At 46.6% G+C, this 13190-nt stretch overlaps 1 protein-coding gene across 1 annotated transcript; it reads right to left on the bottom strand.

Annotated features, from left to right (window-relative positions):
- Positions 1–905: 905 nt before the first annotated feature.
- LOC307242115 (major facilitator superfamily domain-containing protein 6-like) lies at positions 906–12854 on the bottom strand (the record flags this gene model as incomplete). Its single annotated transcript, XM_080016449.1, is given in 8 exon segments — positions 906–1115; positions 2509–2710; positions 2712–2799; positions 3944–4042; positions 4472–4633; positions 6508–6605; positions 8938–10453; positions 12754–12854. Coding segments are annotated over 7 exon segments (2373 nt in total). The 5' UTR covers positions 10452–10453; positions 12754–12854.
- Between the last annotated feature and the right edge of the window lie 336 nt (positions 12855–13190).

The following is a 13190-nucleotide window of genomic DNA, read 5'->3' as shown; positions in this document are numbered from 1 at the left end:
CAATTTTATTTTTTTCTTAAAACCAGGTGATTATTTAAGATGTCTATATGACCTTCCACTCTGTGTTTTTGCCAGTATTAAAAAAAAAAAAAAAAAAAAAGGAAAAGAAAGAAAATATAGTTTGGGAACCGTCAGCCCTACATTTTAAGGGTCATTTGAATAAGTTGCATATTAGGAGGAGGCACTACAGTATGCAGCTGAGCCGCTGAATATCTCAATAGAAACAAAATAAAGCCCTAGAAAAAGCCATCTAATGGTTGCTAAACAAGGATGTCCATCTGGTACACAGTGTAGAACACATTGTCTTCATATTCTCCCAGTACGACTGGGTATCAAGCATCATTTCCAGTTCGGAACTGGTTCCAAATTGCCTAATTCACGGCACAATGTAACTGTAGCCAAAAAATGAATTCAAGCACAGTTGGAATAAGAGTGCAAAATGGCATCGGCATCATGAAAATACAAAAAAAAACCCTGCCCAACTGAATTTTATTTTCATCGCCCCTTATTAAATAAAAATTTAATTAAAATTATACTTTTATTAAAATATCTCTGTGTTGCAAAAAACCCCAAACATATTTGGTCCACAGGAGAAGTTAAATAAAGTAAAAAAAAAAAAAAAAGATTAACCTCTGATTCGGAGTGACTCAGAGCTACACAAATGATCGAGTAAAACCTGACATTGAGTGATTTTCCTTTTTAAACTTTTCCCTTCATAGTAACTTTTGGATGCAACTTTTCGGAGTACCGGAGCAAGCACAGCGACTGTGGGGGTGCGTTTTATTTGACTCCTTCAGCGTGCCTCCAAAAAGAAGATAAAACACATAGTAAAACACACGGATTCAGCCTGCTGTGTTGTGCAGCGAAGCCGTTTGTGCGTTTAAACGAAAACTCTTCCAAGCGGTTCAATGCTGTTGGCTGTCGGGTGGGTGCGCGGGTTGGTGGGCGGGGCAGTCTGCTTCTGGGGGGTCGAGCGGAGGGTCAGCGGGTGCGCCCGGGTCAGCGGGTACGCCCGGGTCCGGGTGCAAGGGGGGCTGTTTGGTTGCAGGCTCAGTCTGGGTCTCCTGCGGCGTGGCCACGGCTTGATACTGGGCCGGCGGACGCCCGTCAGGCACCTGGCAAGCGGGGGGAGTGAAACAAGCGACACGATTGGTTGGGATTCGGGCCAATCAATGAGCAAAGGAGCAGATTCGGAGGCACCCCAAGCACCCAAAAAGTATTTCAGAACCACCATGAACCGGAAGAACTGACTTTTATTCTGCAGGAATGACCTTGGTCAGGCTTTTTTTTTTTTTTTTTTTAAAGACTACATTTTGCTCAAATCGGCGTGCATTCCGGCATTACAAAATTAAATCAAGGACTTAAAATTCAAGGGCCATTTTCAAGGTATTCCAGTGCTTATATTTCTGAGGATGAAATTCAAGCACGTCAAGCACCTCAAGGACCTCATAAGAACCCCGTCACATACTAGATACGCTGGACGACAGTACGAACGTATAGTACGGAATTCCGGAGGCGGCACCATTGACGCATTCCTCTTTATTTTGGGGTGTTTCAGGAGCTTCTTGGCTTTACGGGAACTTCAGTTTGGAACAGTTTGGGGTGAGAGAGCGTTCACCAGAACATGAGGACGGATGACGACGCGGCGCTATGGGTGTGGGATCTTACCAAGATACCTTTCGACGCACCCACCAACAAGAGACACACGCACACACACACACACACACACACACACACACACACACACACACACACACACACACACACACACACACACACACACACACACACACACACACACACACACACACACACACACCCCGTTAGTTCACCAACAACAACAAAACCAAACACCAGCAGCTTTCCAGTGACATTCACAAGTCTAAAAATGGTCTCACCTTTCTTCGGTGTGCGGAGGCAGAAGAATACAAAGCAAAGGGTTAAAAATGTCGTGTTAGTCAGACTTAAATAATTCAACTTAACAAAATGTCAGTATAAAAAAAAACCAAAAACCCATTAAAGATCACGACTTTTGACACAGCCCGACGTGACACGACCTATCTCGAACGATAATGTTGTGGTGAACCCATTCACACGGGTTTTCCATTTGACCAACATAGATAAGATAAAAAATAAAAATGTAACTTTTTCACCCTGAATGTCCGTTTTTAGGCGGAAGAACAAACTAAATGTTAACATCAAATGAAAATCCAAACCAGCCTTGTAGCCTGAGTACGAGTCACACCTCAAGGATTTGGGTTTGGGGACTAATGAGGAGCGCAGCTCAATCCATTTAACTCTACCGGCATTAAAAGCTCAACCGCCTCTTAAACGTGCGCTCTTTCCTGTTGCTCTGCATGCATCGTCCGTCTGTCCGCCCCCCGAAAAAAGGAGCTCTTGATCTAAATTTTTCAACACCCTAAAGCGGTAAATCGCTCGATCGTTGTGTTTGAGACTGTGGCAAAACTCTTTTCACGAGCTGGTTCGGTCGGCACGGGTCACACACACCTGCAGGGGCTGGGTTTCGGGCGGCTGGCCGCTCCTCTTCAAGCTCAAGATGTCGTGGACCTGGAGCAGGGCGAAGGCGATGCTGCCCCAGGGGCCGCCGGAGATCACCCAGGCCGGCCGGCAGACGTCCTCCTGGTCCTCCTGGTGCTTGGTCTTCTTCACCGGCAGGACGGGCGCCTCGCCGGCTGCCCTGAGGCCGGGGGGCGGCGCTGTGGCTCTGCACCAGGTCGATGGTCGCTATGGGAACGGGACTGGACGCCACTGGAATGTTCTCCGCCAGCATTCTGTCCTCTGGCGGCGAGGAGAGAGGAGGGAATCCCCGGGTGAGACCCTCCCATTGACTTTCAATCAATTACTACTAAAATAAATGCTGATTCCACACACACACACACACACACACACACACACACACACACACACACACACACACACACACACACACACACACACACACACACACACACACACACACACACACACACACACACACACACACACACACACACTTTATAATGATACATTTTTAAAGTGGAAATCCGTAACTTTTTTTTTGTGAAAAAGAAAAAAAATCCTAGATTTGGTACTTTTTTTCAGCTGGCACTTTTTAACAGCCAATCAAAGTATTTGCATCATTGTGTATGCTGTGTTGTACTTCTCTTTTTGTATGTTCTTTTTTGTGTATGTTGTGTTATATATTTGCTTCTCAGGCGAGAAAAGCAGCTGCTGTGAATTTGATAGTTACAGTATATTGCTGTCTGATTAACTGCGCAAGAGCTTTATGACAAGACAAGTCATTTGGCACAATGCTTGTCAAGCGACAGCGCTGCCACTTTAGCACAGATTTTTAAATACTCCTTCCATGTCCAGTATCTTTATTTAGACTTGGAGCGGTACCACAGATGCAGTACACAGCTCTGGCGGCATTCAATCAAGGGGTCCTTTCATTTTTATTTTTTTTAATCCTTCTTTTTAAATTCATACCCTCCCTCGCTCGCTCCAACGAACATGGTTTTCCTCCGCTGCAGTGACCCACTTTCTCATGGAAGATCAATACGTCTGACCGCTCAGCGGGGACGAGCCACCGACGCCCAATAGATGGAGGTGAAACGGCCTTTTTGTTTGACTTTGTGCTTCCCAAAACCCCCTCAGAGCTGCAAACGGAATCATTCAGCGGACAATACCTAATTGAAAATATTAGGAGTATTGAATCGAATACTTTTTGAGTATTGCCATTTTTTCCACTCATTAAAATTTGATTCTCTCTCTCTCTCTCTCTCTCTCTCTCTCTCTCTCTCTCTCTCTCTCTCTCTCTCTCTCTCTCTCTCTCTCTCTCTCTCTCTCTCTCTCTCTCTCTCTCTCTCTCTCTCTCTCTCTCTCTCTCTCTCTCTCTCTCTCTCTCTCTCTCTCTCTCTCTCTCTCTCTCTCTCTCTCTCACCTTTCTGTTCGTCCTCTCGCGTCATGTACTGGATGAAGGAGAAGAGCAGCAGGATCACGAGAGACGCCATCCCGATCCCCCTGAAGGTCTCAGCAGCACCTGTGCAGGGAAACACGCACAGCACAGCTCAGCATGCGGGCCGGACCGAAAAAAGTGCCGCCGGGCGCTTCCCCCTCGTCTTCATTGTGACTGCGAGAAAACTCCTCAAAGTTTGCATCAGCAGCGGGACTTCATCCCTGCTTCTGACCACAAACAGACTGCGAAGCGTCGTGGGTCGTGTTATGCAGCAACACGCCAACAGGACGTCTAACTAACAGGCGAATAGCAAGCTGAGCTTCAATTCAAGACCCATTTTTCATTGAAAGTTAACCGAAAATACCCCAAAAACCATTGATTATTTACCATATAAATCAAACACTGACATTCGCTGATTTTCTGAACTACAGAATTTAACGTCAATATTTTTGCTGATTTGAAGTCTTTTTTTTTTTTTTTAATATTTTAACAAGATACAAGCCACCGACTTACCAAAGAAGTTGACGAACACGCCCCCCACCATGGCCCCGCAGCCGCGGCCCAGCCCCAGGTGCAGGCCCTGCAGGATCCCCTGGGCCGACGTCCTGAGGGCGGGCGGGACGCCGGCGCTCAGGAAGGAGATGCAGGCTGCCCACACGGAGGCGTGGGTCACTCCTACAAGACACACCCGCAGAGAAACAAAACACACGGTGTGGGTCTACCGTCAGACCTTTGCCATGATGAGATGAGCATCCAAGCGGCAATTCCTATCAAAGAGCATGATCAGTTACACCGTTTGCCCAGGGAAGGTATCGTTTCACAAACACCACCGTGTCCGCAAGTCGGAATAAAATCAGCATTTAAAATAAATCATCCTTAACTTACCAAACAGTCATGACACACTGGAATGTGTGAACATAATAAATGCAATTCAAAAGATGCGTTGCGGCGTGCGTCCTTTGCTGTCAACGTGAGAAATGCTGTTTCCTGTAGATTAACAGCCGACGCAGAGCTGCAGTGGTTCTCGGGAGGAAATGCGGTTCCGCTATCAGTAAGTACTTATCTACTAACAAGAGGTGCTGAGCTGCATCCAAAATGGCCCACTAGCCTCCCATTCAGCATGTCAAATTAGTATTAATGTCTACTACGTCCAAAACCACAGTGTGCATAAAATAGAATGTAAAAAGTACCAGGATGATGTACTACATCTGGTGAAATATGGCAGTATGCCAACCCTGCACCCTACTTTGGCAAGTGTATCCCTCAATGCATTATGAGGACAAGACGCCGGGGAATGAAATGTCATCAGTCATCGGCTCACAAGGTGACACTCCCAAGCTCCGCCGGGAGGCCTCGTCCCGCCCGCTCCCAACCCGGCAGGCAGGAAAGCATTAGTTGCCACGCTAACCTCCCCGGAACAGTTCCATCAAATTAACCGGGCTATCAGAAGCGAGCGTCACTCACGCCGTTGGTAAGCACTCTGGAATATCCCCATGTGTTGTGGCGGCAAAAACTCAAACCCAAACAGGGATGGGCCCATCAGACCGGTTCTCCCTGCGGAGAGAACGCGTTGATGTTGATTTACACGAGGCCGCAGTCGAGAATGTTTGCATTGAGGACTTTGCAGTCGCGGCTTTGCGCCCATGAGCGTCATTCCCAGTGGATACGGTTGTTATAAGCCAATTGCACACCAAAAGCTTTGAAATAACTACATTCTTTTATATGCGGATTGGTTTTCCCAACAACATCTGGAAGGTTGAGATGGAGAAGGTGATATCGCAGAAAAGTTAAATCATTGGAAAACAGCAAAGGGACTTTATGAGTAGTCAGGGAAGGAGAGTCAATAATGGACCTTCCAAAGCAATGCTCAGAATCTTTTTTTGGGACCGTCATCGGGGTGAAGGCGGAGGTGTTTACCAATTAAAGAGAGATTTAAGAGCTCCTTAAACAGCCCTGTGCCGACACGAGGCAAATGCCCACACGGCCACAGAGCCCACAACACAAACCCAGCACCGCGCCGGACGTTTCCTGCGTGGAAAAACTGGAGGTATTCTGTTCCACTCTATTCCTCCCACCGTCCCCACATCCGGGTCATATCTAGTGAGGAAAAGGGCGTCGGATACGCGGTTGTTAAACAAACAGGGACTGCTCCTGTTTTGACCTGGCAGTAACTCCTGCAGGGTGCTAGCCTCCCCCGAGCCTCACTGCCAGGCGGACCCACGGTCACCAACTTGGGGGTCCGTCCGTGAATGTGAACAACATTTGCTGCTCAAAAAGCCATTGATTATTGACTGCCGCAAAACTCTGTTGACGCCGTTGAGGACGTGAACTTCAGCCTTGTTTGCGTTCCACCCGACACTGTACAATCTGCGATGGTTAAAAAAATGAAAAAAACTTCCAAATAAGAACAAAAATCCTGCAAACGCTGGCAGGTCAGCGTAGGATTAGAGCGTTGACACTTTATTTATTTATTTATTTTTAATGGTGTCGGTTAAAAAAATAAAAAATAAAAAAAAAGAGCATGCAAAAGAGCAAACACCACCGGGTACCTTGCAGGATCTCCATCGGCAAGACGATCCAGGCGTTCTCCAGGTAGGAGATGTACAGGTAGCGGGCGGTGTTGCACGCCAGGCCGATGTACAGCACCCTGCGGCGGGGACACCACAACACGTCACCGAGGTCGCCACTCAACGGCGACGCCGGTCGGCACCGGACCAAAACACACACAGTCACACATTTCACGAGAGGAGCCTCAACTGATTTAATTAATTAGAGCGATTGACCTTCGACAGTGGCAGACTGTGGTTGTGTTGGGCGGCTCCCAATGTACACCGACGGTAATATAAGCTGAAGGATTACAGAGCTGCCTGCAGCCTGACAACATGAACAGCCCTCTTATGATAAGGACAGTGGACATCATGTGACATGTAAAAGAGGTATATTTGATTACAGATAAAAAATAAAGCAAACGATACTGGCTGGGTGGAGGATGTAGTTCATTATATATGTGTTAGATGCCATCAACTACCAAAACCGATAAAACAGTAAAATAACGTCAACTTTAAACTCCAACGTGAGCAGCAAAAGCCGAGGGTTTGGACGAGGTTAAAATAAAATACTTTCTGGCCGTATCACCTTGGTGGTGATGAATAAAGATTCCAGAAGATTCCTGGGCCATTCCGACATTGGTCAGCGTTGAAGAATTCACTTTTTTTTTTTGTTTTTAATTTTATTAAAATAAATTTAAAAATTGAAAAAAATAAAAATGTTTAAAATAAATACAATTAAATAAAAATAAATAAATAAATAGATGCAATTAAAAGTTTCACTAAGACCGCCCCATGTCTCACCCACAACCGCCGTTCCACATGCTGCATTGTCTTCTGTCTTTTTACCGTTAATTTAACATCTCTGGTGTCAACGTGATCTTGTTTTACTTTTATGCTCGTGTCTGGCGGATCTGCTTTTTGCTCATTTGAATTGTCATTGTTTTTAACGTCTCATTGTTGACCTCAACTGGGGTTGGATTTATGATGCTTTTGCGTCCGATTATACAGTACTTTGAGTTCTGAGAAAAGCGCCCTATAAATAAAATGCATCACTATTACTACTATTATTATTATAAGAAGGTTGACTGAAATAAATTGACACCCGTCCCTTTAAGAGAGGTCTTCTTTAACAGTCGACAGCACAAAAGCGTCCACATTCCATTTAACGGCCAGTGGTCTGATAAAGAGTGGAGCCCAGGTTTTCAAATTTGGTTCAAAATGGAGGTGCTCTGTTTTTAAAGCACAGCGGTGGGAGTTCTGAGGGCTCCCAGTTGAACACACCTGTCATAAATGGTCTTTCTGTATGCTCCCCCCCCGCGACACAAACACTCCCATCAATGATGGAATTGTCTCCGCGGACGGGAACTCGCTCTGTGCCGCTTCACTACCGTGTACGGCAGTGTTTTTTCAAGCCCAGCTCCAGACACTTTCACATCATGCCCCCCCCCCCACCCCCTCAATTGCGCGTCAACAGAAAATTGGGCCGTTTAGGGATTGGAGGCCACGCATTAGCGACGCCAGGGCAACCGGCGACCGACAACACAGATTCTCACCAACACTGCCGGCGAATGGAAATAATGGAGAGCTGAAGTGAGCATAGCAACCCTTCAAATTGAATTATATTTAATTGGTTTCCCTCATAAGTGGACAACTTGGGACAGCCTGAGCTGGGCCCTGGAAAGGCGACAGCACATTCTGGACTCTTTGGCATCGGAATGTTTTGGGGAAACGACTCGCGTTGATGAGGACTGTAAGTGGATTTAACTCGGGTTTAAATTGTTGTTTCAGAAACTTGGTTGCTGGGGAGACAAGTTTTTCTTTTCGCTTTTTTTTTTTTTTTTTCTCGTTTGGGAACAGGCTCTTTAAGCAGAAGATGCGAAAGCTTGGTTATCAATTAAAAAAACAAGACAGACGTGAAAAGATAAGCAGCGAGTGAGTCGTTCTATTTATCCAGCTCCTGTGTCGTACCGCAAGTTGAATCATTTAAAAAAAAGGGGGCTAGTAACGCAAGGAGTGTTGAAAAAGGGGCGTGGCAGACAACGCTGGCATGGCATCGGGATTATAAAACTCGCAACATCATGGTGCCGTGGAACCTAAACTGTGACTCCGCCTTCATGAAGGAGTTGTTTCCACATTGCCTGACGAAAAATGTGGCTGCCAATGCAGCCCACGCCGCGACAGCTGGCCAATGACGACGGTGGACCCCGCCCGCAGGAAATGGAAAATGAGCGTCCAAAAGGCGGTGGCGTCTGTAGCCCCCTCGCCCTTCCCCAGCTAGTGGCCATCAGTGGTATTTCTTTTGTGCTTAAAACAGAGCGTCGCTCTAAATCATTGCGAGGGTTTTAGGGGGAGATATGTCCCAAAATGCTTTGGATACAGAATAGAGAAAGAATATTTCAATGAACGATATTATTAATAAATGTAAGATACCTGATGTGCCCCACCAGCTCGATGAACTTGTGGCTGGTAAAGTAAGCGGCGAGCTCCGAAACATGGCTGAGGATGGAGCAGATGCCAAACAGTGTTGTGGTCCCCTTCAGGTCCTCGAGGTGCCAGTACAGGAAGGTGAACACAAAGCCGTAGCCAAAGCCCATGAACCAGGCCACAAACAGGACCGAGCTGTACTGAACACTGCACAGCAGCCTGAGCAGGTCGCTGTAATGGAACTCCTGGCGCACCTCGGGGCTGCCGGGCGACTCGGCGGGGGACGGGATCCTCCCAGCATCCCCCGGGCCTTCCCCTTCCTCCGTGGCGCCCTCCAAAGCATCCTGGTGGTAGTCGCTGCCCGTGTCAAAGTGGAACTGCGTCGCGGCGATGAACGCCACGGCCATCAGCACGCCGAACATGATGAAGGCGATCTGGTAGTTGTGCAAGCGAAAGTCCGGCAGCGTGCAGCCCACGCCGTCGACGACCACGGATATGTGGGTGTGGTCGATCCAGATGCCGACCAGCAGCATGGCAAGGCCCCAGCCCAGTGAGCCCCACATCCTCTGCAGGCCGTAGCGGTCCCGCGCCTTCCCCAGGTACTGCAAGGTGACCGTGTCCACGATGGTGACTGCCGGTGCGCTGAAGAACTCCCCCACGATGACCACCAGCAGGATGAGGAGAAAAATCCTCTCCACCTGGTCCGGGTTGTAGATGATCTGGTACTCTTTGGCTTTGGTGGGCTCTGGGGTGGAAGTGCTGAGGGGAGACGTGGCAGTGGCCGCGGTGGTAGCGTTCGGTGTGAGCTGAGTGACGTTATCCGACATGACGCTCGCACCTCGCTGAAACCTGCGGCGTGCGCGGCGGTACGATTCCACCATGTATGAAATCGAGGGGAAGTCGAAGAGATAGCTGGAGCCGGGGCCACTTCTCGTGTGAAATGTGGCGTTGACCAGTGATGTGGCGTTACCGGTGTCGGTCACCGTCGGCGGGGAGGTCGCCACGGCGCCCTTCTCCGTGCAGCTCATCGCGGCCGGCTTGACGAAGCCGATGCCGCAGTTGAACACCAACCAGCAGAGCACGGAGAAGAGCAGGACGGCCTTGCCCTTCCGGAAGCGGTCGGCCACGACCCCCCAGAAGGGGGCGCTGCAGAACTCGATGAAGTAGCGAATGCCGACGAGCAGCCCGCCGCGGCTCGGCGACATTCCCAACTGTTTGTAGTAGACGGCCAGCAGGGGGTGCAGCGAGCCGTACGCCGAGTAGAAGAAGAAGTAGAAGATCTTGGAGATGAGGAGCTTGCTGTTGATGCGGAGGCACACCCGCTCGCAGCAGTCAATGGAGGGGTCGGGAGGGACGGGGGGCTCGCCGGGCACGACGTCCGGGGGGGCAGGCGGCACGGGGGCGGAGCTCTCGCCGTGGAGCTCCAACGAGAGTGTGTCGAAGGGTTCAGCCAAAACATACCTCCTCTTCTGCTCCTCCTCATCGTCCGTCAAGATGGCGACTTTGTCGCTGGCTGCCATGTCTGAAAGTATACAAACACAAGTATCCAAGTCAGAGGCCATCGCATGATATCTGCTTCTGAATTAAAAATCCTGATTTCATATCTTCTCACAATTCATTTATGTATAATTCTAATAATAATAATAATAATAACAATAATAATTTGCCTGTCTATTTCTTCACAATGCAATGTGGCACAGCTAAACCACTTGCAGCATGTAGTTCACTCTGAAGGAAATTAACCATCATGTAACCTCTATTCCATTCTAACGATTATTCTAGCTCTACTCCAGTAATATTGTGACAGTCTACTCTACAGGTAGTGGTGGAAGTGTCCGCAGAAGGAGGTAACTGAAATAAGGGCTTTTCTGTGCTACTTAATAAACACAGTTTTTCCATTAAATAAAAAACAAACAAATGTTTAAGGCTGGCTGTCATCCAGAGCTAAGACGGATAAGCCTGAGTCATGAGTCACACGTTCAAGCCCAATGAAAATGGCCGAGGGAGGGAAACAAATGAGCCAGCTATTATGCAGGTGCCAACCGCTACACATGGGATAGGCTGATAATTCAGAGGTCGCTGTGAGATTTTCTTCTAACAACTTAAGTTTTTTTTTTTTTTTTAACTTTTGGTAATTAGTACACTTTAATCATACTTTAATTTGCTGAAATAAGGTGGATTATTTGACTAGAGATTTGGAACTCTTAAGCAGATATAACAACACACGCACACTTCATGCACAAAAAACTTAAACTTAAAACACGATATATATATATATATTATTATAACGATCCTTAAATATGATATATATCACAACATATCACTTACATTACATATAATTTGGGATAATATCAATAATAATGATGATGATGATGATGATGAATAAAAAGTCTGATATTAAACTTCATTTCAGTCAATGCAAGGTGCATATTTTTAAATTATAAATTGAAATGTCTGTAAAAAGATGATCAATTTGGGTACTGTACATATACCCAAATAGACACAACTGATATTTTGAGGGTGGGGTCCAAATAAAACATCAATGGCAAGCTGTCTTAACATTTGATCCATAGGATGAAAAAGCCACTTTTTAAAAGTTACTAGTACTTATATTCTTGTTGCTAGTTTCTATTCCAACAGTTAGTAGTAACTATTTTAGGTTTACTTGTCAAATGAATTAGGTACAAGTACTTATTTTTTAGATATTACTAACTATTCCAATTATTAGTAGTAACTATTGCAACGTGTCTAGTCTCAATTTGGACAATTGTCATTGAATCCTATGGGGGTCCGTGTTTGAGATATTCAATATTTGCCCACGTCCAGTATCTATTCTGATTGCAACTAGTACCTATTTCAATTCGAAATGTCACTATTAATTGTGTACTACAGTAGCACTTATTCATTAGTGACAAGTGCCTTTACTTACTGTTACTCGCAACATGTTTTGTTGTTATACCAACAACAGCTGGTCGTCTAGTGATCTAAAGGTTGCTGGTTCGGTCCCAGGCTCCTCCTGCTAGCATGCTGTAGTGTCCTTGAGCAAGACACTTAACCCCTCATTGCTCCTGATGGCTGCGTCCGTCGGTGTTTGAAGTCTCTTTGGATAAAAGCGTCTGCTAAATGTAATGTAATGTAATGACACTAAAATAGTAACTAGTAACTGTTGGAGTAGTTAGTAGTAAATAAGTTCTAGTACTAATACATTTTGACTAGTGAAACTAAAATATTTACTAGTAACAATTGGTATAGATAGTAGTATCTCATAAACAAGTACTAGTACTAATACACTTTGACTAGTGATACTAAAATAGTAACTAGTAACTATTGGAATAGTTAGTAGGTATCTCTAGTTATGATCAATTATAACCTGTTGACATGAGCCTGTAAACAGTTGTCGGCCCCAGTCCGCATGAGCCTGCTGAATGAATCCCAACCAGGGCTTTCATTTAATGGACACTAGGAATGAAACGCAGACAAACGAGGCTGTGATCTGAACGGCCGCCCGGCCGCCTCCTCGCATGCGGAAGTCGTCGCTCATAATGTAATGTAATTGTAATTGTAATTGTCCATAATGTAATCATTTTACAATTGAATCATCTTTTATTTTTTTTCTTTTAGGTGGGGGGGGCAGGTGTTTAGAATGAAGACATAATTACACAACAACAAAAACATGTTTTTCATACATTTATTGAGCGGTAGAGTCCGGCAAAACTCTGGCGTTATATTGGTGCGTGCCACGTTTCCCTGGTTTCAGTTGAGCCTCATATGACGTGAAACCACGCCGGGGAAACGGAGTAACAAAAGGATGACCTCCCTTACCTGACCACGCCACCGATCCCGCTCGACTGCGACCGCGCGGTCCCGGCGCTCAGTGCGCTCAGTGCGGTCCCTCCGCCTGGCGCATGTCTCAAGGCATTCGTTCGCTTCAACGGAACGGAGCGGGGCCGATTCCCTGTTCACATCCCGGGAATGGACTCGGTTCTATTGTGTCCCGGGGGCCGGTCAGTAACCCGAGCCGACCGGAGCTGCCACCTGTGCGCCGCGCAGGGATGGGCGCTTCATGACGTCACTGCGTCTATTAAAGGGCCCCCCCCCGCGTTAAGACGAGATGTTGGCCCGTCAAGTTGGCCCGTCAACACGTTTTATTTACCCTCTTATTATTAATAATAGGGAGATAATAGAGATATGTTTAAGGTGATTTATCCCTGCAAACAACTTAATACCAAGACTAATATCATCTTTTAAAACAGTCCTCT

This window comes from Zeus faber (assembly GCF_960531495.2).
Source record: "Zeus faber genome assembly, chromosome: 16".
In the NCBI taxonomy this organism is placed as follows: Eukaryota; Metazoa; Chordata; class Actinopteri; order Zeiformes; family Zeidae; genus Zeus; species Zeus faber.
The sequence above is the reverse complement of the archived record's forward strand: the minus strand, read 5'-3'. Positions and strand labels throughout refer to the sequence as shown.